This window comes from Pneumocystis jirovecii, assembly GCF_001477535.1.
Source record: "Pneumocystis jirovecii RU7 chromosome Unknown supercont1.4, whole genome shotgun sequence".
NCBI lineage: Eukaryota > Fungi > Ascomycota > Pneumocystomycetes > Pneumocystales > Pneumocystaceae > Pneumocystis > Pneumocystis jirovecii.
The window spans coordinates 328655-355486 of record NW_017264778.1 but is presented as its reverse complement, the minus strand read 5'-3'; the positions used below and the strand labels follow the sequence as shown (position 1 = coordinate 355486).

The following is a 26832-nucleotide window of genomic DNA, read 5'->3' as shown; positions in this document are numbered from 1 at the left end:
AAAAAAATTAAGACATAATTGGCAATGCAGATTCTACTATAATGTTTCCATTAATTATTGAAGTTGTTATGATAATAATTTCTCTAGAATCTTCTGTTTTATTTATTATAATTTGTCTAAAATATAAATATTGAATTACTTTCTTGTTTAGCAATAAATCTGAGAGCTGCTATTTCTGTAAATGTGCATCCTCCCAAAAAAAATACAATGGTTGTTTTTTTTTCTTGAGTTCTAGGTAGTTCTGAATGATATTACTGTTATTATTATTTAAAAAGAAAAAATAAATGCTTACTCTTAACGCCTACTATTTGACTATCTTCCTCTTGAGTTTCATTAAAAAGTTGTCCTTTTAACATTTTTAAAGAATCCTCGAATCCTTCCCAACTAGATAACGGATTTTTTTGTTTAAAATTAGATTTTAATAAATATTTTTGAATTACACACTGAACTATACGGATACTTAAAGGCGCATATCCACTATAGACATACGATATATCATCAGGATTTTGTTCATTTATATCACTAACAATTAATCGGAAAGCCTTATTAATAGAATTATATGTTTTATATGAGTTGGATGTACGAGGACAAAGTAAGCCAGTTCGTTCAAGAATTGGAAATGCTACGATACATTTATATCCATAAGCCTAAAATATTTAAAAAAAAAAAACAAAATATAAGAAATATATATACATGTATTAATTCTCTCTTAAGGTTTTCTAAATCCTTTGATTGAATACCACCAAAAATAACGCTTTCAAGACATATTAAACGTAAGACAGTTGCTATAGGAATATTTTTGGAAAGAAGTTCTTCTAAGGAATTACGTGAATTGTTGATATTAGAAATAAGATCTATAAAAATAAGTTATTTTTAAGAAAATTTATTTCGAACTTTGTTGAATTTCAAGTACTTTCAGAAAAGTTTCAGAAGATGTTATATTCATAATATCTTCTGTTAAAGCAATATCTATAGTTATTAGAATTTTTTAAAAATATGTATTTAATTACGGAATTTTAATAATTTGTGATCTAACTGTAAATTGCCTAATTTACTAACAAAATCACGTATTTGAGAAACGGTTTTTGCTTGATAGCGTTCCTATAGATTATTAATATATTTTTCAAGAACTAAAGTCTAAAACTTCATAATCATCGAATAATTGTTTGGCAATTTTATTTAAACGAGTACCAATAGTAGAAAAATTGTTATCACGAAGTGCATTAAATATTTTATCTGAAGAATTTAATAAAACTTTTTTTTTTTGAAAATCTTGATCCACTAAATTGGATGATGCTAAAGTTTGAGTATTATTTTGTATATTTAAATTAGAAATAAGTGAAGAAGATACTTCTGTATATGCTATAAAAATTAGTTGTAAAAAATAGTATAAATGTGAATTAAACAGCTTTTTATTCCGTATATTTCATCAATGAGTCCTTCGTAAGTCAGTTGGGTCATCAAAGGAGTAATTAAATCCAGTTCTCTATCAATAATAATAAGGCTATCTATAATTGCACTGATGTTATGAATACACGCATTTGATGGATGCTCTAATGAGTATTCTTGCCGAAGACGAAATAAAAGATCCTTTAATTGCTTTGCTTTATCGCCTTTTCCCAAGATCTGGGGAAATAGGCCATATGTTGCTTGTATCTCCATTAAAACGTGTGCAGAATGATATATAGCAGCAACATTTCCTTCCTTGAACAAATGGTTAAGTAATTTTATACATATTTACGTTTAGGTCAAATACCATATAGATTTCTTTGAAACTGTCTTTCAATTCCAAAGAAATGAGATCTTCTTCGAAAGGAATCATCCATAGTGGAAATGAACCAATCACTAGATCACCTATAACACCCTCTTCCTCAAGTATTTTATCACACGTGCTTGTTCTTCGTGATACCAAATATAATGTTGAATTAAATGTTTTTAAATCGCGTTCAGAACGCACTTGTGCTATTTGTCTTCAGAATCAAGAGAATTTTAACAAGTCTTTCGAACTAGAAGATATCAATTACCTGATACAAGATACATATTTGCAATAGTTGGTCGACAGATATAAAGCTTAGGAAATATTGAAGATGGTACTTCCTTTGACAGCCAAAAAACCTTGTCAACACCATGTTCCTATTTTTATTAATCAATTCAAACATAAAATATGAAATTTATTCACTTGAAGCACGGAAAATTTAGCAAGCAGCCCAATAGGCCCGCTTAAATAGCGATCAAGAATAAGTGTTTTTTTGCCACAGACAGAGTCTAAAGCTGAAAGAAATGCCTTAATATTATCTTTTTTAATCTTTTCTATGTCAATTCTCTTCTCTAGCATCTTTAATAATAGTTTTATAAGGAATTTGTAGAGAAAATGTATGATAATGGTCTTGATGAGTTAACGTGATAAAATCGGATCGATAGTGATACTTTTATGGATGCTTGTATGGAGAAAAAGAGAAGTTTGGGAATTAAAATGTAAGATTTTTCGTATTTCTTTGATACGTGCTGTTTCTTCTTTTTGGTCTTGTTGTGTTAGCAAAAATCCGGGTTTTAAAGGTGTATTTTTAGTGAATATAGGACAAAATAAAGATATAGAATTAAAAAAAAGTGTTAAAGAAAGGAAAATGGAGAATATATCCAAAAAAAGTGTTTCTGAAGGAATTTTAGATGCTCAGGTTTTCTTTTTTGTGAAATAAAGTAAAATTGTTAATATTTCTAGGAAATGATATATGAAAGTATGATTACAAGAAAAGATAAGGAAGTTATGTTAAAATGAGCTTAGATATAGAAAAAATGGCACTTAGTGAAAATAATAAGAAGGTTAAATGTGAATTTAATCTTAAAACACCAAAGGTAATTGATTTTTTTTAGAGAAATATACTTATCATATAGGGAACAAAAGGTATAGCAATTTTTGGAGTATAATTAATTTTAAGCATAAAGATAGATTGGGATGGAATGGATATGACAATAAGAGAAAATATGTTTTTTAAGATTATGAAAATATTTAAGCGTCATGGTGGAATTGCAATTGATACACCAGTTTTTGAATTACGCGAAATTTTGGCTGGAAAATATGGTGAAGATAGTAAACTCATCTACGATCTTCAAGATCAAGGTGGGGAGCTTTGTTCCCTACGATATGATTTAACGGTTCCTTTTGCACGATATCTTGCAATGAATCCCACGATTCAACATATTAAGAGATATCATATTGCTAAGGTTTACCGTAGAGATCAGCCTGCAATCACTAAAGGGCGTATGCGAGAATTTTATCAATGTGACTTTGACATTGCAGGATGTTATGATTCAATGTTGCCAGATACAGAGATTCTTAAGATCCTTATCGAAATACTTGAAGAACTAAATATAAGTAATTATGTTATTAAATTAAATCACCGTAAAATTTTGGATGGGATTTTTGATATATCTGGTGTTCCAAATGACAAATTTCGTATTATTTCTAGCGCAATAGATAAGTTAGACAAAGTATGTGATTAAAGAATATTTTTATTTATTATTTTAATTAATTTAGTTGTCATGGGACTCTGTAAAGAAAGAAATGGTAGAAGAAAAAGGATTAGATAACTTAGTGGCTGATAAAGTTGGTGATTATATTAGAAATAAAGGTTTATTAAAAAAAAAAAAAGAGTATAACTAAAACAAATAATAGGGGGTAAAGATCTTTTGGAAAAGTTGAAATCTGATGAATTGATGGGAAAGCATGCAATCGCACTTGAAGGAATAAAAGATATGGAGATTTTATATAAATATTTAGAATATTTAGACATTGATTCTAAAGTAAGTGGAATGATGATGTTATCATAAATAATTTTTTAGGTTTTATTTGATTTGTCATTGGCGCGTGGTCTTGATTATTATACAGGGCTTATATATGAAGCTGTTTTAGAACCATGTGTTTTATTTGATCCTAGTTCTTTAAAAAGAAAATCTAATTTGAATAAGGATCAGGAAGATTTTACATGTATTGGATCAATTGCGGCAGGAGGTAGATATGATAATTTAGTTGGGATGTTTTCTTCAAAAAAAAATGGAATTCCTTGTGTTGGTGTTTCTATTGGTGTTGAACGTATTTTTTCAATTTTAAAGTCTCGTTTTTTTGGAAGAATTATTAAAACTAATAGTACAGAAGTTTATGTTATAGAACTTGGTGCTGGAAGTAAGTCTAATATGGTTAAAGAAAGGCTGCAAATATGCAAAGAATTATGGGACTCTGGAATAAATGCTCAATTCTTATACAAAACTAGACCAAAGCTTAGACAGCAATTTGAAGCTGCTGAAAAAGATAATGTGCCAATTGCCGTTATTTTTGGCCAGGAGGAAATTATAAATGACCAAATTCGTATTAAAATTTTAGGATTAGGTGATCAGAGCAATAAAGGCGAGCTTGTACAAAGAAAAGACATGGTTCCCAAGATCTTGAATATACTAAAAGAATTATCTCATGACGATTTAAAAAATACTTTTATTTAATTATTTAATTATATATTTAGCTTTAAATTACTTTCTGTTATCTACTTCTAGTTTTAATCAACTAATTATATTTGAAAGTTCTTATTGTTGCAAATGTATTTTATAAAAAAATAAATTTAGTTTTTTTTTTTTTTAATTTTTAAGACATTTGATATGTTTAATCGCACTTGGTATAATTACGTTAAAAATTAATGGTATAAGCTTTTTTATAATTAGTATGTAAAAGATAATAAAAGTTGATATTATTAGGCTGTAAATAGGAAAAATAGGCCTTTGGATCATTCTTTACATAAACAATTGGGTAAATATAAGCATAATATAGTAAATAATCTTAAAAATAAAGATATAAAAAGAAAAGCTGTTTATGAAGGAACAAGGAAAAAAGGTGTTGGAGTAGATGACCTTACACTATTGTCAGTAATTAACGATGAATCTATTAATGATAATTTGAAAAAAAGATTTCAAAATAAAGAAATTTATGTATGTCGATAAATTAAGAATTATAAGAAATTAACTGAATATGCTAATAGACATATATTGGAAATGTTCTTATTAGTGTAAATCCTTTTCAGGATCTTGGAATATATACTAATGAGGTTTTGCAATCTTATCGAGGAAAAAATAGATTGGAAGTGAGTTTTTTTATATTTTGAGCTTTATTTTTTACTGAATTCTTACATGTTTTTAGGAGAAACCTCATGTGTATGCTATTGCAGAAAGTGCATTTTATAATATGGTTTCATATAAAGAAAATCAGTGTATTATTATTAGGTTTTGTAATATTTGATTTGTTTATAATGTTGATTGTTATATAGTGGGGAGTCTGGTGCTGGAAAAACAGAAGCAGCAAAGCGTATTATGCAATATATTGCATGCATTTCTTCTGGAAATTCTCAAATTGAAGAAATTAAAAATATTGTTCTTGCAACTAATCCATTGCTTGAGTCATTTGGATGTGCAAAAACTCTTAGAAATGATAATTCATCACGTCATGGGAAATATTTAGAAATTCTCTTTAATTCTCGTTCAGAACCAATAGGTGCAAATATTACAAATTATTTACTTGAAAAAAGTAGAGTTGTTTCTCAAATAAAAAATGAACGAAATTTTCATATATTTTATCAATTCACAAAATGTGCTAATCAGTATTATAGAGGTTATTACTTTCTATTTATTTCATTTTTTATTAACGTTAGAAGAAAATTATGGTATTCAGCAGCCTGGTGCATATTTTTATACCAGCGTTTCGGATTGCTTTACTGTTGATGGAATAGATGATTCGTCTAATTTTTTCGAAACCTGTAAGGCAATGGAAACTATAGGGCTTTCTTTAGATGATAAAAATAATATATTTCGTATGCTTTCTATAATTTTATGGCTTGGTAACGTTCAGTTTCAAGAAGATCAGGATGGAAATGCTGTTATTTTTGATAATTCAGTTACAAGGTTCATTGCTTATCTTATGGACGTAGATGTTGAATCTGTCAATAAAGCATTAACTACTCGTGTTTTGGAAACGCAAAGAGGAGGACGTAGAGGGTCTATTTACGATGTTCCATTGAATCCATTGCAAGCTAATTCTACAAAAGACGCATTGGCAAAATCTATTTATAATAACTTATTTGAATGGATATTAAAAGAAATCAATTTAAGTATGAAAGCACGTGAAGATGTTTCATATACAATAGGAATTTTGGATATTTATGGATTTGAAGTTTTCGAAAATAATAATTTTGAACAAATTTGTATTAATTATGTTAATGAAAAATTACAAGTATAAAATTTCAAAGTTAAATATTTTTAACTTTATTTTAGCAAATTTTTGTTCATCTTACTCTAAAGGCTGAACAAGAAGAATATGTTCGTGAAAAAATCAAATGGACTCCAATAAATTATTTTAATAATAAGATTGTATGTGATCTTATTGAAGAAAAATATCCACCTGGGATATTTGCAGCTTTAAATGACACTGTGGCCAGTGTGCATGCTGATTCTATTGCTGCTGATAGTTCATTTATTCAAAAGCTTAGTTTTTTAGTATCTAACCCTCATTTTGAACAGAGACAAAATCAATTTATTATTAAACACTATGCAGGAGATGTAATATATACTGCACATGGGATGACAGAAAAAAATAAGGACAATATGCTTAAGGATCTTCTTAATTTGATTATTAAGAGTGATGATTCATTTTTACACGAATTGTTTCCAGAAAAAATAAATACAAATTCTAAAAAAAGACCGCCTACTTCTGTAGATAGAATAAAGGTATATTTTTTTAAAAAAGAAAAATCAATAACACTTTAAGGAATCAGCAAATAATTTAGTAAATAGTTTAATGAAATGTCAGCCTTCTTATATTAGGACTATTAAGCCTAATTCTACTAAATCTCCTGTAGAATATGATGAGAAAGAAGTTCTTCATCAAATAAAATATTTAGGTTTACGGGAAAATATAAGAATCAGAAGAGCTGGATTTGCATATAGACAAACATTTAATAAATTTGTTGAAAGGTTTTATTTATTATCACGTAAATGTAGTTATGCGGGTGAATACATTTGGAAAGATAGTTTTTGTTTAGCTTGTGAGCAAATTTTCAAAGATGTTGGTATTCCTGTTTCAGAATATCAGATAGGAATAACAAAAGTATTTATTAAGCATCCAGAAACTATTTTTTCTTTGGAAGCAATGAGAGATAAATATTGGCATAATATGGCTATTAGAATACAGAGAGCATGGCGTAATTATTTAAAATATCGTAATGAATGTGCTATAAAAATTCAAAGGACATGGAGAAAGAATAAAGATATCTTATATTATATTGAACTTCGAAATCAAGGTCATCAGATTCTTGGAGGAAGAAAAGAAAGACGTAAAGCTAGTCTGTTGTATAGTAGATGTTTTATGGGTGATTATATGGATATTAATTCTAATGGAGATTTGGGAGAAATGTATAAAAATGCTTTTGATATTAATGGTAAAGTATTTGTCTAATTGTGTGTTTTTTTTAACAAAACAGACACTAAAAATGTAGAATTTTCCTGTACAATTGAGCTTTTATGCTCTAAACTTGGCAGGTCTAGTAAACAAAAACCAAAACAGCTTATTATGGTAAAAAGTAGTTTATTATTATTTATTACTAATGATAGTTAGACAAGTAATATGATATATATTTTTTCAACAATTATTATTAATAAACAGCTTAATGTTCTTCTCGAAAGATCCATTAAGTTAAAGGAAATTCGTTGTGTAGCTCTTTCATGTTTATGTGATGATTGGGTCTGTATTAAGCTTGATAGTAAAAATGAGTCTGATCTTTTTTTTTCTTGTGTTTTTAAAACGGAATTTGTAACTCGTCTAAAGCTTATATTGCATAATTTGGCTCTTCAGATAGGGTCTAGGTAATATTTATTTTAATTTTTATAATACTAATATTAAAATAGTATTGAATATAATAAAAGACCTGGAAAAATTTCTACTGTTAAATTTATTATAGATTCAAAGATTCCTGTTAATGATATATATAAAAGTGGTATTGTATATGTTCTTCCTGGAGAACCATCTAATAGTCTTTCAAAATATTCTTTGAGAAAAGTTATATCGAATCAACCAGTAAGAGTTAATAGTAGATTGAAAACACCATTAGTACCCGCAAAATATTTTGCTTCTGATGCCAATTTTTCAAAGGAGCAATATGCATGTTTTTTATCGACTAAAACATCATCATCTTTGCCTGTAAATCATGTTAAACCTTATTATATTGCCTTATATGACTTTGAAGGTCAGAATTCTAATGAAATGTCTTTTAGGAAAAATGAGATTTTGGATATTATACATAAAGAAAGTAATGGTAATGGCGTCTTTAAATAAATAAATTCTTATAAATATCTAGGTTGGTGGTTGGCAAGAAAAAATGGAATAGAAGGATGGGTTCCTGAAAACTACTTAAAGGAAGAAAAGCCTAGACCGCAAATACCTTTGACTGTTATGCGTCCATCTTTGGCTATGGGTGGCAAAAGTAATGATTTTTCGTCTGAGATACAAAAATTAAAGATTTCAAAATCGAGCTTGTCTGAGCCCAAGCAAACTCATGAACCTGTAAATTATACACCATCTATACCTGCGCGTCCATCGAAATTAAAATATAATGTGAACAAAAAAGGCTATACTAGTGCCTTCGTTGATGAAGTAAGTGTTATGATACCTTAACTTATTATACTATTCTGTTTTTCATAAACTAAGTCTTTATAGCTTCGAGAGCGTATGAATTCTTAGAAAATGTATGATTAAATACCAGGTCATAACGATTTTTGCGAATAAAAATTATTCTAGGATATTTTAATCTAATGATAAAAGTTTCATCTATTTTTTTATTTCATAATATTGTGTCTATGGTTAAATATTTTTGCATATATTTGTATACATCTTTTTAGGGCATTTATATACGGCATTTTTATTAAAATAAAAGGATATATTTTATTAAGATTTGTTTATATAAAAGGAATTCTAACACGTTCGAGTCGGACACGTTTACTTCGATAGAAAAAATCTAAGCAAATGACAAAAGCTAAGCCGCTTTATACACGGCAAGAATTAATAGGAAGGGGATCATATGGTGCTGTTTATAAAGGGTGCGTGTTTTTTTTTTTTTTATTGAATCAAAATTAATTTTTAATTTTTAGGATTCATAATGAAACAAAACAAGTTGTTGCAATTAAAGTGCTTAATTTAGATACCACAGAAGATGATGTTACGGATATTCAGCGTGAAATTTCTATGCTTTCTCAGCTAAGACAAGTTGATGCCCAAAATGTGGTTCGATATCACGGTAGTTTTCTTTATGATACACGGCTTTGGGTGATTATGGATTTTTGTGAGGGAGGGAGTATACGCACATTGGTATGTTTTTGTAGATTAACTCGATTACTTTTTTGGTTTCTGATTGTTTAAAATAATAGATGAAAAGTTGTCGTATTGAAGAAAGATATCTTTCTGTGATTATTCGTGAAACACTTATTGCTTTAAATTATATTCATCGTGCAGGTATTATTCATCGTGATATTAAAGGTACTATGTCTTTGTGTTAGTTTTAGGTAGTTTTTGATTTTTGAATTTAGCTGCAAATATTCTTGTTACTAATGATGGTCGAGTACAGCTATGCGATTTTGGCGTGGCTGCACAATTAAGTGCAAATAGTTTTAAAAGGAGTACATTTGTTGGTACACCGTATTGGATGGCTCCAGAAGTTATTACAGAAGGAGTGTCCTATAGTTTTAAAGTATCATTCTATAATAACTTTTTATGTATTTAATGATTTTAGGCTGATATATGGTCTCTTGGAATTACAGTTTATGAGATTGCTACTGGAAACCCGCCATTTGCTGATCAGGAGCCTATGCGTGCAATTATTTTGATCCCACGATCACCACCTACTCGACTTGAAGGTTCTCAATTTTCTTCTCAGTTAAAAGAGTTTGTTGCAATATGTTTGAATGAGGACGCAGATGAGCGTCCTAGTGCTGTGGAATTACTGAAAACTAAATTTATTAAACAGGCGATGAAAACACCTACATCTATTTTAAAGGAGTTATTAATACGTTATGATCTTTGGTGTCAACATGGTGGAGTTCGTAATTCTCTTAATATTTCTGTAAATGATGAGAATAATAATGATGATAATTTTGAGCTTGATAATATGAATGATCAATTCAGTGGAGAATGGGCTTTCGATACTATTCAAAGCTTTTCTGAGAGTAAATTGTCTGATTCTGATGATAAAAAGTCATCGAATAGACTTGAAAGAGGTATATTTTTATTATTTGTGTGAATACTATTAATTTTTAAATGAAGTATATCATGTTGAAACTTTGAAAAATAAAACATCTATTTCTAATGATAATTCAAATAATCATAAAGCAGATCACCCTCTTCTTCAGCTTTTTATTCAAGAATCTTCTGAAAAAACGGAATCAGATTCTTTAATATCTTCAACGCACCTTAATGCTTCATCTAAAAATTCTACACAAACACATGATTTGAAAAATAATTTTAATCAAATATCTATTGATATTTCGAATGTAAATTTAGAGCCTTCTTTAACGCGTTCTACATTGAATGATAATCCAAAATCTTCCGAACAGTTAATTTTGAATTCAGTGCAACTTAAAAACCATGATCAAAATCAATCATCTAAAACAACATCTAATTTTCCTTATTCGAAATGTAAACCATCAGATTCTGTTTTCGATCTCGGCCATCATTCACATATGCATCCTGCGCCTCCATTACGTTCTAATTCTGAATTATCCAGACCTCCACATTCATATGGTCGTACGTTTGATTCAATACCATTTAAAGAATCATCTACTTTATCATCTAAACACATAGGTGCTTCGTTTGATGTTCAATCATTTTCTAGGATGTCTCATAAAAATAAACAAGCATTGTCAAAAGAGCAATTAAATATGTCGAATAACGTATCTAAGTATAATTTAGATAAAAGGGCATTCCTATTAAATACAAAGGTATAATTTTCTTTGATTTTTTTATTTTAGAGGGTTAAAGTTAAAATAGTCTAGTGTACAAAATATTTCACCAAAATCAAAATATTCTGAAGTTAATAATTTAATTTTTCTTCCACCATCACCGTCTCAGTCATCTGTATCTCAAAATTTTCAGACTTTGAAAGATTCTTCATTGTCTAATACATGGAAACCTCCTCAATTGGAACCATTAAACTTAAAAGTCTTATCTGATTATCCAAGTTCTGGAGAAAATAATGTTAATGATTCTATTATTACTGAATTAGAAAAAGTGCTTCTTGGGTTCCAAAGTTATTTAGAAGTTCTCGATAAAGGGCTTTCTGTTATTCAGGGAAATAGTTAGTATTGTTTTTGTTTTGATTTTTAATAATGTTTTTAGAAACATGATATTATGTTTATATAGAACAGAATGTAATTTATAAAAGACAGCATGCCTCTTGACTTAATAAATTCATGTTGTATTTGAAATACAAAATTTAATATTTGTTATTTATTAATTATAAGTAAAACATTTACGAAACTACTTGGTTATTTTGAATTTTATACATAGTTTTTTCATGATTTTTATTTTTAAAGAAAATAATATAGGCTTTGTGTTACCTTTATAATTGTTCTTTTTTTTACTTATGTTCCGAAATTTATAGTTTATTCTTATAATGCTGAATATTTTTGAAAGAGAAATATCTATAGTTTTCTTCTGAAATCCAATTTTATAAATTTTTATGCGTTTGGTTTAATTATATTTATTTTTTAAAAAAATATATTTTTTTGAAACTGTTAATTATATAATAAATGGATAATAAAAAATATAATGTTGCACATGCAAATTACAAGGATATGGATCCTTTTACTAATATTCTTACTGGAACATGTTTGTTCATTTTTTTTTAAAAAAAAATTGAAAAAAATAGTGTTTATTGGTGGTTTAGCTGGATATATTCGTGCACGAAGTATACCGAGTCTTATTGCAGGTATTGTTCTAGGAACTATGTATGGATATAGCAGTATGTTCCTTGGCATTTATCTTCTTGTTATTTTAAACATTAAATAGATCTTTTAATTCGAAATAATATAATCGGTGGTTATGAGCTTTCACTTTGTATATATATCCATTTATAAGGCCTGTTTTCACTTAAAATAAATCTAGTTTCATCTCTTCTGCTTTCTGGAAGTTCTATAGCACGTCTTTGTAAAGTTGGTATTAAACCTGTACCAATTGTATTGGGAACAATAGGTGTTTTAGCTACAGGTATATATATATTTAAAGTTGCTTTTTTGTAATATTCTCAAAGGATATTATTCAAAAAAGGTGTTTTTTTGATTTTTTCTTAATAAAAAGATTATTTAGTAAGATTGGGGCTCTAATTTTCAAAAAAATATGTATCTTTATATTTTTATGTACTTTTTTCTTCCAAAAGATGGAATCAATGGACTCGAATGCAATTTTTTGAGCAAAATGTTTGTAAATATTTATTTATTTATGTATATCTTTCTTTGAAATACATGTTGGGTTTATATTTATATATTTATACTGTGTCGTTACTTTATTTCGACTTTATAACTGCTTATTTTTACTTTCTAAAACATAAATAAAAGTTAGAGCTTTAGGAATATGTGGAATATGCATTAATCATTTAAAATTAAAGTTATTATATACGTTTTTTAATTCACTCTCCTCTTAACTTTAAAAAAATAGGATTGTTTTTGATTTAGTTATTGGCCTTTATTTACAAAGTTTATATTTTTTGCTACAAAGATACTTTTTATACTTCTTTTTTCACGTTATTATTACTTTGAAGATATTGGGTTTCTTTGTTTTTAGGATTTTTTCCTTTTGTTTTTGAATTATTAGATATGACATCATTTTTGAAGAACTTTAAACATTCACCTAGTTGCTCAAAAAAAAAGAACTATAAGTTTGGAAAAACATTGGGTAGTATTTTCTTTTTACTCTATACTACCATGATTAAGATATATTTTATAGGTGCAGGGACATATGGTATTGTTAAAGAAGCTGTACACAGTGAATATGGGAGAGTTGCAGTAAAAATTATTGATAAAAATTCTGTTAAAGGCCATGAAAGTATGGTTTATGAGGAGATGGAAATATTAAAACGTCTTCACCACCCACATATTGTGAGTTTTAAAGAATGGTTTGAGTCAAGTTCTAAATTTTATATTGTTACTCAATTGTAAGTATAACTTGAAAAGTTATGTTTTCTAGAATAAAGTTAAAAAGGGCCACTGGAGGAGAGTTGTTTGATAGGATTTGTGAATATGGAAAATTTTCTGAAAAAGACGCTGTAATTATTATTACTGAAATTCTTGACGCGTTGTCTTATATTCATGATAATCAAATTGTTCATAGAGATCTTAAGCCCGAAAATCTTTTGTATCTGACATCTGATCACGATTCTCCTTTGGTTCTTGCTGATTTTGGGATTGCTCGAAATGTTAAAGAAGATCAGGTACTTTTAACAGTAGCAGGGTCATATGGCTATGCAGCACCTGAAATATTATCGGGTCGTGGATATGGGAAATTATGTGACATATGGTCATTAGGGTAATATTTACATTGAAACTTTATTGTTTTAATAAACTTAGTGTTATTACCTATACTTTATTATGTGGGTATTCGCCTTTTAGATCAAGAGATAAAGATGAATTGATTAAAGAAACCGTTTGTGCGAATATTGTATTTCATCAGAAATATTGGAAAAATATTTCTCAAGATGGTAAATATTATACATATATATATAATCATTATTTTAATTAAATTAAAGCTAAAGATTTTATTGTTTCTTTATTGAAAATCAATCCATCTGAAAGGCCTACTGCTAAAGTATTTTTCCTACTTTTATTAATTCGTTATTAATATATTTAGGAAGCTTTAAAACATAAATGGATTACAGGAAGCAATGCTAAAAATATTAATCTAATGCCTAGTGTTAAAACTGAGATTGATGCTCGCAAACAGCTTCGTCATGCAATTGAAAGTGTACGACTAGAAAATAGAATTAAGGCTTTAAAAATGGAGACTGATTCTGATGAATTTGATGCTGAGGAAAGGCCAACTAGTGAAGGTAGCCCTGTAAATTCTGATACTTCAGGATCAACTGATAGGAGTTCTCATCATTCTGCGGAAAGATCTAAAAAAGCTTCTGCTAATGTCTTTTCAGAAGTTGTATTGGCTAAACTCAGAGCTGAAAATAAAATACCTAAGGGTAAAAAGTGAAATGTAGAACGTTAAGACATAAATAGGAAATGATAATAGTAATATATGTTTCTTTTTGAAGCAGCTATCGATAATATTGGAGTATTTTAAGGTTTATTTAAAACCATGATAGCATTAATAAATAGAAAAATAATAGTTTTGAATTCTTGTTTAAAAGTTTTATATTGAATTAGTTTTGTTTTATATTAAATAATCGGAATAAGCTATAATTTCGTTGATACTTCATTTATGAGTATTTTTTTTATCCAGTTGAATTGATTAATGCTATTTAATCCAATGCTCCTTAGCCCAACGATAAAAGGGTTGTTCGTAGAATATAAACTATATAATTTATCTGTTACAGTAAGCATGATACAATTTTTTAAATATCTATCAGACGCATATTGCTGAAGCACTTGGGAATTCCCTGAATTGTTAGAATATGCAATAATGTATGATAAAAACATACCAATATCTTGACCAAGAGATAATGCGTTAAGAATTATTTCTGAAAGTGATTTAACATCACCAAGTCCCATATTAAGCCCTTGTCCAGATAATGGGTGAATAGTATGTGCAGCATCACTAAAACATTTATTTAACTATTTTTAAAAAATAAATTGTACCCTATTAGTGCTATTCTTTCTTTCGTATAGTTAGCTGAATGCTTCATTCTTAGCTGAAATGATGCTCTTGTATTATCTTGCAAATCTATTGCAAATGAAGGGATTGGGAAGCTTTCTTGACACAATTCCAGACGCCATTTAATTTGATCCTCAATTTCAAGATAAGATTTTAATGAAAGGATATAGGACAGATCAACTGCTCCTAATCTATATGCTGCGTTTACTAAAGAAAGAAATGTTGATTTAGGAAGGCTTTTAAGAAATTCGGCCATTTTTGGAGGACATGACCACACTAATGTTCCATATTTATTTGGAAGCTATATTATTTTCAACAATAATTATTATAAAATGATATCCCTAACTGGTAATATAGCAATAGGGCCTTGAGGTAAAAATCTTTGCCATGCTGTAGGAACACCATTAACAGATGAAAAATGTTCTAGTTTTAATGTTGCAACAAGACCGTGTGCATTGTAATCCCAACCAGCTGATTTAATTCCTGCAAATTCCCTTACTGAAGAATGAACACCGTCTGCCCCAATCTTAAACATGAGTATATTAAATTCAATATTTGGATTTAGCTCACCAATAATCGAGATATAAGAGTTTTTCCGTTTGATAGCTTTACATAAGGCCAATTGCTTAAATCATAAGTGTCTTTTGTATTCTTATCATATGTTATAGAATTTATTTTTTCTGAATCAAAAATATCAATAGGATTAGATAACTGACTTATTTTTTTTAATATAGCTGATTGAAGATTGATATTTTCTATCATAAAAGCTAATGCATTTGATTCTGGATTTTCCAATCTATAACCCCCTGAACAAAAATGAATTCTTGACGATGATATACCATCCCAAACCTATTGTTTTAATTACATTTTCCATATAAAACGTTTAGCTTACTTGCATCTCATGATATGATTGAACTCGTTCTTTTTTTACATATTTCCATATCCCTATATCTAAGAAGGTTTTATAGTGTTTTTTTGTTAAAAAATTGGTTAAAAACCTTGTAGATATGAAACTGTTGATCTATTTAAAGAGCTTACTCTGTTAGAGTATTCTAGTGGAGGTGTCCATTTTTTTACATTTTTAAGGCTTGAATTTTCTACTAATGCTATTTTTAATGGAAATTCTGATAATCTAGTCCCTTTGAATAAAATTTTAGCTGTAAATATTTCATATATTGATAAATACTTACCCAACGCTGATGCAAACGCCAAACCTGCTATACCCCCTCCAATGATGACAATATCATAGATATTTAAAGGGATAGATGATGATATTTTATTGTTTTTTAACTCTGTTATCATGAAAACTGAGATTTTTTAATTTTTTGATTTTTTGATGTTAATACTTGTAGATTTTGTCTTCGATATATTTTTTATATTTTAAATATGAGGCCTTCTAAGACACAGCTTCCGCCAAAATTGATCAATAAGAAAGTGGAAAATACCTATGTTAACCCTCTTAATATAGTTTTTGATTTCTATGATCATTATCAGTATGTATATCTTTCTGAAAAAATAGATCTAAAATAAATAGGAAATATACACCACAATCTTTGAAAATTATTGATTTTTTTATTGTGTTTTTAATAGTTTCTGGTTTTCTTCAATTTCTTTATTGTTTTATTGTTGGAACATATCCATTTAACTCTTTTTTATCTGGTGTTTTTAGTGTAGTTGGACAAATCGTATTAGCAGGTCTTTTTTTTATATTTTGCGTTTATATATAGTATTAAATATAGGGCGTAGTAAGTTTAAGGTATGAAGTGAACTATGAAAATACAGAATCTTTTAAAAAAGTTCCTCTTAAGAGGTATATTTCAAATATTTTAAAAAGAGGTGAAAACTTATGTTTTAGGGCATTTGGAGATTTTGTTTTTAGTAGTATTATTCTTCATTTTTTTGTAATCAATTTTCTTGGTTGAACTCTGGTATAGATATATATATGTATATATAGATATACATATATATTATAGATATACATATATACTATACATAAAACAATATTTATTGGAATATTAAATATCATTATTGCTAAATCGTGCCATCTCTAATTGTTTTATAATACAATTTTACCGTGACTAAGCTTATAAAGTTTATTGGAATCCGAATTTTTTCGTGCGTAATGTTATATTTCTGTCATGTTTTTTTCAAATATGTTGCCGCTCTATATGATGGATCATTTCGTAAGTTATCTTGATAATCGTCATCAAATGAATCGCTTAACTTTTTAACACGTTAGTACGTTGGATGAATAAAACCGCTATATATTATTCACCTCGTCTTCAAATAAATCTCTTTCTTTTTTTTTTTCCGCTTTAATCTTTTTTTCCTGGATATCCTGTTCTTTAGCAAGTCTTTTTAATTCTAATTCTTCTTGAGAAATAGGCATTGCATCTAATTTAGCTTTCATTTCCGCTTTTATTTCTTCAGTTTTAATGTTATATTCATGGATAATAGTGTTATATTTCTCAATAAGATTTGAAAAATTAGTGCGATTGGTTGCAACGATATCAAAAAATGGTTTTTTCTCCTCTTCGCTTAAATTTCTCCATGTTCTACCAAGTGTTGCTCGTATTTCGTTTTTCGTAGCTTTGGCTTCTGGGTTACCTGTTTCCTTTCGCTTATTTCGGTCCGCAATATCTTTACAATGATTCCATTGAGATTTTTGAAAAACGAGGAAAGGATTCCCCGTAGAACGCTGTGGAGCAGATGGTTTGGGCCCTAAACGTTCTAGGATCACTTTTTCGACTTCCTGATTATGTTTTTCGAGCTGGGCATCTTTAAATTCAGCAAGTAATGCTTTATAATTATCCTGTGCTTTGCGTTTAACGCCAGATGTCGCTTCTGTCGTTCCTCTTTGCTTCAATGGAATGAGAGGTTCGTTTGTCGGAATCTCGAGAGGTCCGATCAAGGATTCTAAAACTAATTGGGCCACTTTGAGACCACTAAGATATGCTCCATGTACGGTAGCGGGATGCGTTCTACATGTCGCTTCTCCTGCGAAAAAAAGGGTATTTTCTACGGGTTTTGCTATAATATCATAATCTTTACCCGATGCTTCCGGACCAACGTAGGAATAACTCCCGTAACAAAATCTATCTTTACCCCATCGTGTAATAATGGTTTCCTTAGGATATGGCACTTTTTTCGTTGGATAAATGTTTTTAAGGATTTTCGTTGCTTCTCTTATCAGTTCATTATCAGTTTCGTTTTCCATTTGAATAGCGCTATCTCCCGCCATAAGTGCAAGTAGTACAGGCTGCCCCGCTGTTTTAATACAATTCCAAAATATATAAAAACGACCTGTTTTCAAAATTAATTAAAACATAAATTTGAAATATATGATATATATATATATCACATATAGAATATCCCCCGGAAATGGGGGAAAAAAAGGAAAAGGGTGAAATACCTCGGTTTTTATCATACACACCGTTGTTATCGGGCTCCCTTAAGGAACCAAACACATCAATATTTACATCCCAAAAAGCCGTATCGTAAACTAGAATAATCTGTTTCAAGTTAAACATAAAACGTAAATGCCCTTTTTCTTCCTTTGCCCTTACTTTATTCAATAATCCAAAATTAAGCCGTCTTATAGACTGTGTTTTCCATTCAGGTAATGGTGGGTTGAATTGAATACATGATTTCTTCAGAACCCCAAGTGGTACCGTTATAATCACTTTATCCGCGTTAAACATCGTCCCATCTTCACAATATATCACGGCATTTTTATCATTATACGAAATCCCGGAAACAATCGTCTTATACCGAATTTCCAATGGCGTCGGGACAAACGCTAATGCATGAGGAAGAATCGAATATCCTCCCTTCACCATTGCATGTGCTCCCTTAAATTCATTTCCATCATCTTGATCCCAATGATATAGCGATAAATTCGAAAGATTCGTTCCATTCGCGTATTCCAGATTTGCATAATGCCAATTCAAAAGCTTCATGTCCAAATCTGTCAGATCTGTCAACGACCCATACTCCGATAAAATTCTAGACATGGCAAACCCCAATGTGGGATTTTGTTTTGAAAGAATATCCTCGAAATTCGTGTCCACCGACACATTTCCTTTCACCTGGAACCCCATCTTTTGCAAAACCGATATCGGATCTGTATGATGGCTTTTTTTCTCCTTCTCTTTCCTCTCTCCCTCCTCCATTTCCCCTATCTCCTTCATCTCCCCTTCTGTATGGTCCTCCATCCTGGGTATCATTGCTTCGTTGTCCTCGATTTTTGCAATCACTCGTCCACCTTCACTCTTTGGCTCAATCCCTGCATCTACCATGTTTTTATCCCCTTCTACCACCCGCTTTCCGTTACACCGGTTCTCTTTAGACTTGAATTGACTCGCTATCTCCAAAATGTAGTTGAACAGCAACTCCGCCCTCGAATCCATGTCCGGCACCACCATCTTGCCATTCGAATCGAACAACGTGATATTGTGCACGGAAAGAAAATGAATCGGAAGCCCCAATTGCTTCACCAGAAGTGTCGACAGCGGATTCCCCTTTGCAAACCCCGTTATAATCTGTGCCCCCAAATCCACCGCTGATCTCGCTTCCTTCGGGAAATCCCCCTCCGTCGCCGGCGAACTCAGCTTGTGCGAGTACACCCGCCCTCCCAGCCGTCCCCGTGCCTCCAAAAGAACCACCCTCGGCACCTCTTCTTTAAATCTCTCGGAAAATATCTGGAAAAGCGTCTCAAGCTGCCGTGCCGACGCCAGCCCCGATACTCCCGCCCCAATCACCACAATCGTCTTCGATCCTCCTCCTGTCCGCGCTAGCGGCCGCGGTATACTCACACACCCAAAATTTATGTATCCCTCTCGCACCAAAAGCTCCCAACACACCTTTGCCAAGTTAAAATGCCGTTCTTCATGTGCAATCCCCAACGCCTCATACTGATCCACGTACAAAAGCGGATTCTTCATCCATAACCGCAATATTGCGTTCCTGATATTCAAATACGACGTAATCTGCACATGCGTCAAATGCGTCCGCAACAGTGCATGCTCCGACTTTGAAAGATGATACGGCGACAGCCGTGACGCCTCTGCTGCACTCACACAGTCCCGTGTGTACTCTTGGTAGTTGATTCCCGGCGGAATCGAGCTTTTCAGCGTCGGATTCCCCTTCCTGTCCGCTGACTCTGAAATCACATACCGTACTTCACTCTGGCTCTCTCCCCCCTCCTTCTTCCCCTCTCCCCCTCCCACTGTCCCCCCTGTTCCCCCACTTTTCGCCTCTTCTACCCCATATTTCCCTATTCTTGGATTTCCTATGTTTATTCTCCCTCCCATCCCTCCTATTTCCTGCATATGTGTTTCCACTCGGTTCCCCATGTAATGTGGCATATGTCCTCCTGATATCCCGTGCTGTCCGTACCCTCCATACTCTATTGCCTGTGGATAATATCCATGTGGTGCATGTGGTGCATGTGCTCCATGCGTCCCGTGTGCTGCATGGGCTGTATGGCCTCCATGGGCTGTTCCATAGTGTCCATAGGCGGTCTGTTTCCCTGCATATCCATATCCATAGGTTCTTCCAAGGCCTCCGACTCCCTGTGGATATCCTCTGAACTGTGAGTATCCTTGGCCCGACCATCCAACGCCTGAGCCGACGGAGCCGACAGAGCCGACGGATGCAAAATATCCAAGCTGGCCAGGCGGCATTGGCTGTGAGTGAAGCTGGCCTGCAAGTGGTGGCTGGCTCTGCTGCTGAAGCAGCGTCCACAGGGCTTCTTGTTCGGCAAGTGATCCGAGCTGAGGTCCAAGAGGAGTGCCGAGCGGAGGCGCAAGGGGGAGGCCGTCTTGGCGGAGAGGAGGGCGGGGATAGAAGGCTTTTGGCTGCTGGAGCTGCTGGTAAGGGGAGCTGCGGATGGCAGGGTTGTCGTCCATGGTGTGGTGTTCGGGAGTTTCGAAACGAGGAAAACGGACGCGGAAGACGACGCAGGGCGTGCAGCGTGCGCAGTGCAGTGGATATGCGGAGTGTATGCGGAGTGTATGCGCGGTGTATGCACAGCATAGTGTACGGCAGTGCTGCACAGCAGTGTGTAGCAATGTGAGTGTATGGCGTACAGCGTACGTACAGGTGTACATACAACGCACAGCATATATGTGTAGTACATACGCATAGCATACAGCGTATAGTGTATATGTATAGTGTATATGTATAGTGTATACACAGTGCATGCATTATACAGTGTATGCATAGTATATATACATAGTGTATGCACACAGCCGGCCACATGCCATGCATGCATGTGTTGACTGCGTTGTATGCGTCATATATGCGTTGTATATGCGCTGTATATGCGTTGTATATGCAGTGTGCTGTATGCGTTGTGTGCTATACACACGATATATGCTATGCACGCACTGTATGTTGCACGCGTTGTGTGCACGCGCTATGTATACTGCATACAGTGTATGTATAGCATATAGTGCGTGCAACGCATGCAACACGTAGAGTATATACAGATACACCGCGTTATATGCGCTGTGCGTGCAGTGTATGCATAGTGTATGCACAGTGTGCACGCATTATATGCTGTGCGCTGTATGCGTTATGTATGCGCGTTGTATGCGCTGCATGCTATATGTGCTGTGTTGCATACGACACGCATAGTATATACACATAGTGTGCACTGCATGCCTAGTGCAGGCGCATCTGGACGCGCGGTGTGCACAGCATATACAGGTTAGCGGCTGTATATGCAGGTATATGCAGTGTATATGTAGCATATATACGGTGTATATGCGTTATGTATACACTATATATGCGCACTGTATGCACAACGCGTATGGCATAGGGCGGTGTACGCGCTGTATATGCACGTTATATACGGAGTGTATGCGGAATGTATACGCTGTATATACATTGTGCGCGCTGTGTATGCACAACACAAGCACGCTGCACAGTATATGCTATACACAGTATGTCCGTAGTGTATGCATGCAACGCATAGCACACAACGTATAACACATATATATAGCACATCGTATGTCAGTATATACGCACTCTGCGTTTATATGTGCTATATATGCTATACGTGTTGTATATGCTATATATGCGTTGTATGCTGTATATACAGTGCGCGCATGCAACGCGTATAGTATATACACATAGTGTGCGTTATGTACGTTATATACGTTATGTGCGCGTTATATACACAGTATATGCGTGTTATGTGCATAGTATATGCGTAGTATACACTGTATATGTATTGTGTATGCGTTATACAAAGTATATGCGCTATATATGTGCTATATATGCGTTATATGCGCACTGTATGCGCTATGTATGCGCTATGTGCAGTGGTTCACGTGCTATGTACGGCTGAGTACCATGCAGAATATGCTGTGCAGTGCTAAGGTGGCATGCCTATGTACATGGCATATATATATGTATACATGCATAGATAGATACATAAATAGGTACATAATAGGTACATAGATATATATATATACATGTATACATAGGTACATAGATACATAGGTGCATGGATACATGTATACATGTGCCCTGTGCACAGAGTGTGCACAGGGCAGTGCTAGTGTTGCTACTGTAGCAGTGCAGCCTGCCAAATGAGTGGCTCAGCGCCCTCAGGTGTTGAGAACCTGGCAGGGTTAGGGTTAGGGCTGTGTGCTCAGCAGTGGCAGATGAAATGTAGACTGTAAAGGATGTATAAACTGTGCGTTATGTGCAAGCTGTAAGCAGTGTAGTTGTGCAGTTGTGTAACTGTATATATGTGTAACTGTGTATATAAGCAAAAACGGTGCAGATGCAGAGTTGATAGATAGGTATTGTAGTATAGTAATGTACAAGCACGATGTGCAAGTATACGCAGCCGGCTGCAGTTGAATAGACCAAACAAATGAGTGCCATGAGTCCAGCTGTCCCAGTTGAACTCTAGTTGGCGCCTAGTTAGCAAAGACCAGACAGGCTCTGATCAGGCGCGGTAGCCCATTATTTTGGCATAGTTTTCGATTTCTTGCTCTGTTAGGCGGTCCTGGCCTGACCAATTAGCAGAGGAGCTCCGTGATCTAAAGCGTGAATGAGCTCTTTCCTTGCCCCGGAATATTTCTTCCATGTGTAGGGGCTTCATAGGGCCAAAGATCTGATCTGGGTCTATTTTTGCTTGCTTTTTCAAGATCTGAGCTAGCTCGGGAGACTCGGCCCATTGGGGCAAGGACAATTTGAACTGTTTTTTGAGCTCGTCGTCGTCAGAATAACTATAACAAGTGAGCAATAGTCAACTAGTTCCTAGGTCAATGGTTTACTCGCTATCGATCTCAGGAAGCTCAATGGATTCTGGTGGTGGAAATTGCTGAGTAGAGCAGGGCTTGGAGGAATCTCCTCCAAATCTAATATTATCAGACGAAAACTTTACTGAGTCCACCATAGGACCAGTATTTTTTGTAGTTTTCAAAGGAAATGGTTGTTGATTTCCTGGGTATCGATTTTGTAAAGACTTAGTTTGTTTTTGAGGTATAACTTGAAGATGGAAATGCAAACCCTTTTCTTTCGCTTGAGTTCTGGAAAAACGTGAATCTTTGCTGTTATTTTTTGCAGCAGGGATATGATTAGAGGATGTGGTAGCAGTTTTTTGTGAATGTTCGTCTGTCTTACGCTTTTTTGCTTCTTGGAATGCAGGTTTATTCGAAGTAGAAAAGGTGCCCCAGTTTTCTTGTACTAATTCATCTTGAAGTACTCTTTTAAATGGCTTGTTTTCCGCATTTAACGTTTCTCTATTCTTCCCATCATTATTAATAATATCTTCAAGAGGTCCTCGAGTCTTGCAAAAATTAAATAATTATAAAAAAATTTAATAGGACAATATACATTTTTTTCCGAGGATTTTATAGGTGTCTTTTTTGTCATAGAAGATGAATGCTCATTTGTTTCCAATATAGGTTTCTTTTTTATATCATTAATCTAAAATATTAATATATTTATTATATATATATAATAATTGTGTTTACTTTTTCATGTTGAAGTTTGCGTTGGGTGTCTTCTCGATGCCATTGTTCTTGTTTTTTGCTTTCTTCTTGTTTTTTGAGATTTTCTTGTCTTTTACGTTCTATTTCTTTTTTATGTGCCAATTTTCTGTCTTTTTCTTCTTGTTCCTATAATTATTTAATTATAGAAACTATAAAGTTAAATTTCTTTAGACCTTTTTTCTAGCGATAGTAGCCGCAGTAAGTGCTTTGATTCCCTTAGAAACTATTAATCGTTTTTGTGGTCGTGATTGAGCTAAAATAGAAGGTTCTTGAGAATGGGATATATTATATTGTACTGGGTCTTTTGTAGAACAATTTTCTTGATTTTGAGAAAAATGTGTATTAAGGTCTTGTTTTGACGATGTTCTAAGATTTGTTTTCTGCATCTTATACTCATCAATAAATATTTTAATTTATAAGTAAAAGATTACCTTTCTTTTTTCCATAAGATCTACTTGCCTTTGTGATGCTGTTGTTACTTTTATAGAAACTGGTTTATTTTTTATCACTGGAGTTGGATTAAGGTTGTTTAATTTTGCTTGTTGAGAAGGTGAAATTTTCTTTAAAATTTTACATGAGAACCCTTGAGAACCAACTTTATTTACTGCATTTGTCTCATGAGAAATAGAGTCTGATAAATTAGATGAAGATTTTTTAACCAAAAATTGAATCTCATCAATACTTCCTTCTTTTCTATAATCAGGTATTTTTATAGAATTATGCATCGTTTCGATTATATTGTTAGATTCTATATTTGTTTTATATATTGTATTCTTAGAAACTTCATTATTTTTTTCTGAGTCTGTTTCACATTCTAACCCTATTATGGTTTCTGGGCATACATTTTCATCATGCAAATTATCAAGACTTTCTAATGAGTCTGCTGAAAACTTTCCTAAAGATTCTCTTGATATCTTTTTTAATGAAGGGCTAAAAAAAACTGATGTTGCTTTTCGGATAACTTGGGCTGCTGAATTCCTTGCAGCCTGTATTGCCCCTATAACAGAAATAGTTGGCATATTTATAATAGATGTTCGATGCCGAAATGTATCATCCGATTTATTCAAAACTATTTGTTTTTCATCAGTAGATTCAGTATTACTTTTATTATCGCCAGAATTGAAAGAAGATAGTTGTTCCTTTTGCTCTATGCTTATATCTATAGAATTATTTACATCAATTTTAGAAGTGAAATATTCCTCATTTTTTGAAGAGACTGTTTCACCTAAGTCTAACCCAATAATAACGTTATCAACAGTATTATTTTTTTTATTTAATGACATTGAATTTTCATCTAGTTCTTTCAATTTTATCCCTACATCTGTTTGTAATTTCTGTTCAGTAAAAACAGGTTTGAAATGTTCAGATACGGGCTTCGCTGTACGAAGAGAGTTTAATGCTTCATGTATCCTCTGACTTCCATTTGTAAATACAGTTTTAAGCCTTTGTTCACCAGCATTAAGAGGATCAATTTCATTAAAAGTTGATTTTTTTTCTAATATTCCATCGAAAACATAATTTTGCTTTTGTAAAACTTCTAAGGATTTATTCTCTAAGATACAATTGTCTCCTTGTTTCTCATTTTTCAATATTCCAAGTAATTTCGAATCCAATGTTTTTTGAATTTTCGTAGTTTCACAAAAAGATCCATGCTGTGAAATCCTTTTTCCTAAAGACTTTTTTGTATTAAGAGGTTCCCTTGGAGGAAGTGAAACAAAATTTAATGATGACATTACCACAGGCGAAGCAAATGACGTCATATTAACTGAATTAGTAGGAGGTGAAAAATGAGAATGTACTATAGATGTAGACCCAGAATGCACACCAAAACTAGAAACATTTTGAGAATCCAAATGACATGATAGATTTAAATTTTGTATTGGAGATATAACATTTTTATATTTTGAAGCATTTGTAATATCTTTTTTTGACTCAATAGATTCTTCAATATCTGCAGCCATTAATGAATCCTCTGAAAAACAAAAACTATGTGATGAGTTAGATTGAAGATGTTTCTTTTCAGAAGACGCAATGCTATGATCTTTTGAAATACTTGAATGCATTATTTCTAACTTATTACTTTTTGGCGATTCTTTCATTTCAACAATATCAAGGATTTCTTCGTCTACATCTACCTCATCTTCTTCAGTAATCATTTCCATAACTCTAGAAGACGAATCATATTTCAAATTTATATTTTGTTCATTATTAGTTTCCATCATCGAAAAATCATCATTACAGCTTTCCCTTAAAATATCATCTTCATAATCAATATCTATATTTTCAGAAATATTAGTAGATTCATCTTCCTTGAAATTTTTTAATGGAGAAGAGACAACCGCAAATCCTATGTTTTTAAACAATATAGGCTTTTGTATAGAATATGTTTGAGAAGCAGTATCGCAAGAATCCTGAAGATTATAAGTATACATAGTGAAAAGAAAAAGCTTAAAAAAAACCTTTTCATAGGTTAATAGCTGTTGTGCAGAAGCTGGTGAAAGCATTTTAAAATTATCACAAAATGCACTAAAACAATTAGATAAATACTCAAAAAAATAAAAAAAAAGCACCTTTCACAAAAATTAACAACATCTTCCATGTATTCATTAATCCATTCTAAACTCTCAGTAATAGCTAAAAAGAAATTATCTAATTTTTCATTTGACAAATCAGAAAGATATTTTATTTCTTGAAAAATCCAAGAAGAGCTACCAATTTCATTAGGGTCAATTTTCATGCTATGAAACACCCAAAATTGTTAAATAAACTGTTGTTTTTAACCTTTAAAAACTTTAGGTTTTATCTTTATATTTTTAATATGTTCGATTCAAAACATCTCAAAATCACGTGTACGTATATCTGACGATGATGTTAGTTGATCTTTTTTTAAATCTAAAATAGTTTAAAAATGAAATAATATTAGTA

General features: G+C 32.0%; 10 protein-coding genes across 10 annotated transcripts; 6 read left to right on the top strand and 4 right to left on the bottom strand.

The window, feature by feature from the left end:
* Window positions 1-7: 7 nt before the first annotated feature.
* T551_01064 (tethering complex ATP-binding subunit VPS33) lies at window positions 8-2335 on the bottom strand (the record flags this gene model as incomplete). The annotated part of the gene is made up of 11 exons (XM_018373327.1): window positions 8-93; window positions 140-241; window positions 293-647; window positions 694-854; window positions 895-969; window positions 1011-1101; window positions 1145-1362; window positions 1407-1704; window positions 1757-1962; window positions 2025-2133; window positions 2180-2335. The coding sequence occupies 11 exons, from the start codon at window positions 2333-2335 to the stop codon at window positions 8-10; spliced, it is 1857 nt and encodes a 618-aa protein (XP_018230495.1).
* Window positions 2336-2435: 100 nt separating this feature from the next.
* T551_01063 (histidine-tRNA ligase) lies at window positions 2436-4494 on the top strand (the record flags this gene model as incomplete). The annotated part of the gene is made up of 8 exons (XM_018373326.1): window positions 2436-2675; window positions 2720-2735; window positions 2783-2853; window positions 2893-2902; window positions 2948-3489; window positions 3536-3629; window positions 3674-3801; window positions 3841-4494. 8 exons carry the CDS (start codon window positions 2436-2438, stop codon window positions 4492-4494), a joined length of 1755 nt encoding a protein of 584 aa, XP_018230494.1.
* A 191-nt stretch (window positions 4495-4685) lies between these two features.
* Window positions 4686-8770, top strand: T551_01062 (uncharacterized protein; the record flags this gene model as incomplete). Its single annotated transcript, XM_018373325.1, has 13 exons — window positions 4686-4688; window positions 4744-4974; window positions 5025-5126; window positions 5183-5265; window positions 5310-5650; window positions 5691-6268; window positions 6310-6762; window positions 6803-7472; window positions 7515-7606; window positions 7649-7896; window positions 7939-8345; window positions 8388-8683; window positions 8747-8770. 13 exons carry the CDS (start codon window positions 4686-4688, stop codon window positions 8768-8770), a joined length of 3528 nt encoding a protein of 1175 aa, XP_018230493.1.
* A 282-nt stretch (window positions 8771-9052) lies between these two features.
* On the top strand, window positions 9053-11380 carry T551_01061 (uncharacterized protein; the record flags this gene model as incomplete). Its single annotated transcript, XM_018373324.1, has 7 exons — window positions 9053-9126; window positions 9178-9394; window positions 9454-9562; window positions 9613-9773; window positions 9816-10299; window positions 10346-11019; window positions 11069-11380. The coding sequence occupies 7 exons, from the start codon at window positions 9053-9055 to the stop codon at window positions 11378-11380; spliced, it is 2031 nt and encodes a 676-aa protein (XP_018230492.1).
* Window positions 11381-11829: 449 nt separating this feature from the next.
* T551_01060 (uncharacterized protein) lies at window positions 11830-12402 on the top strand (the record flags this gene model as incomplete). Its single annotated transcript, XM_018373323.1, has 5 exons — window positions 11830-11908; window positions 11949-12041; window positions 12089-12136; window positions 12185-12286; window positions 12386-12402. 5 exons carry the CDS (start codon window positions 11830-11832, stop codon window positions 12400-12402), a joined length of 339 nt encoding a protein of 112 aa, XP_018230491.1.
* Window positions 12403-12891: 489 nt separating this feature from the next.
* On the top strand, window positions 12892-14272 carry T551_01059 (uncharacterized protein; the record flags this gene model as incomplete). Its single annotated transcript, XM_018373322.1, has 6 exons — window positions 12892-12973; window positions 13022-13229; window positions 13277-13600; window positions 13642-13772; window positions 13821-13879; window positions 13922-14272. 6 exons carry the CDS (start codon window positions 12892-12894, stop codon window positions 14270-14272), a joined length of 1155 nt encoding a protein of 384 aa, XP_018230490.1.
* Window positions 14273-14475: 203 nt separating this feature from the next.
* T551_01058 (ubiquinone biosynthesis monooxygenase COQ6) lies at window positions 14476-16195 on the bottom strand (the record flags this gene model as incomplete). Its single annotated transcript, XM_018373321.1, has 7 exons — window positions 14476-14836; window positions 14878-15194; window positions 15240-15419; window positions 15464-15742; window positions 15786-15838; window positions 15892-16025; window positions 16080-16195. 7 exons carry the CDS (start codon window positions 16193-16195, stop codon window positions 14476-14478), a joined length of 1440 nt encoding a protein of 479 aa, XP_018230489.1.
* Window positions 16196-16279: 84 nt separating this feature from the next.
* Window positions 16280-16815, top strand: T551_01057 (dolichyl-diphosphooligosaccharide-protein glycotransferase; the record flags this gene model as incomplete). The annotated part of the gene is made up of 4 exons (XM_018373320.1): window positions 16280-16386; window positions 16428-16578; window positions 16633-16703; window positions 16749-16815. The coding sequence occupies 4 exons, from the start codon at window positions 16280-16282 to the stop codon at window positions 16813-16815; spliced, it is 396 nt and encodes a 131-aa protein (XP_018230488.1).
* A 214-nt stretch (window positions 16816-17029) lies between these two features.
* Window positions 17030-20802, bottom strand: T551_01056 (uncharacterized protein; the record flags this gene model as incomplete). The annotated part of the gene is made up of 5 exons (XM_018373319.1): window positions 17030-17116; window positions 17169-18196; window positions 18306-19256; window positions 19312-19571; window positions 19625-20802. 5 exons carry the CDS (start codon window positions 20800-20802, stop codon window positions 17030-17032), a joined length of 3504 nt encoding a protein of 1167 aa, XP_018230487.1.
* Window positions 20803-22782: 1980 nt separating this feature from the next.
* T551_01055 (uncharacterized protein) lies at window positions 22783-26644 on the bottom strand (the record flags this gene model as incomplete). Its single annotated transcript, XM_018373318.1, has 7 exons — window positions 22783-23702; window positions 23750-23842; window positions 23890-24033; window positions 24081-24293; window positions 24339-26318; window positions 26367-26433; window positions 26478-26644. 7 exons carry the CDS (start codon window positions 26642-26644, stop codon window positions 23184-23186), a joined length of 3183 nt encoding a protein of 1060 aa, XP_018230486.1. The 3' UTR covers window positions 22783-23183.
* Between the last annotated feature and the right edge of the window lie 188 nt (window positions 26645-26832).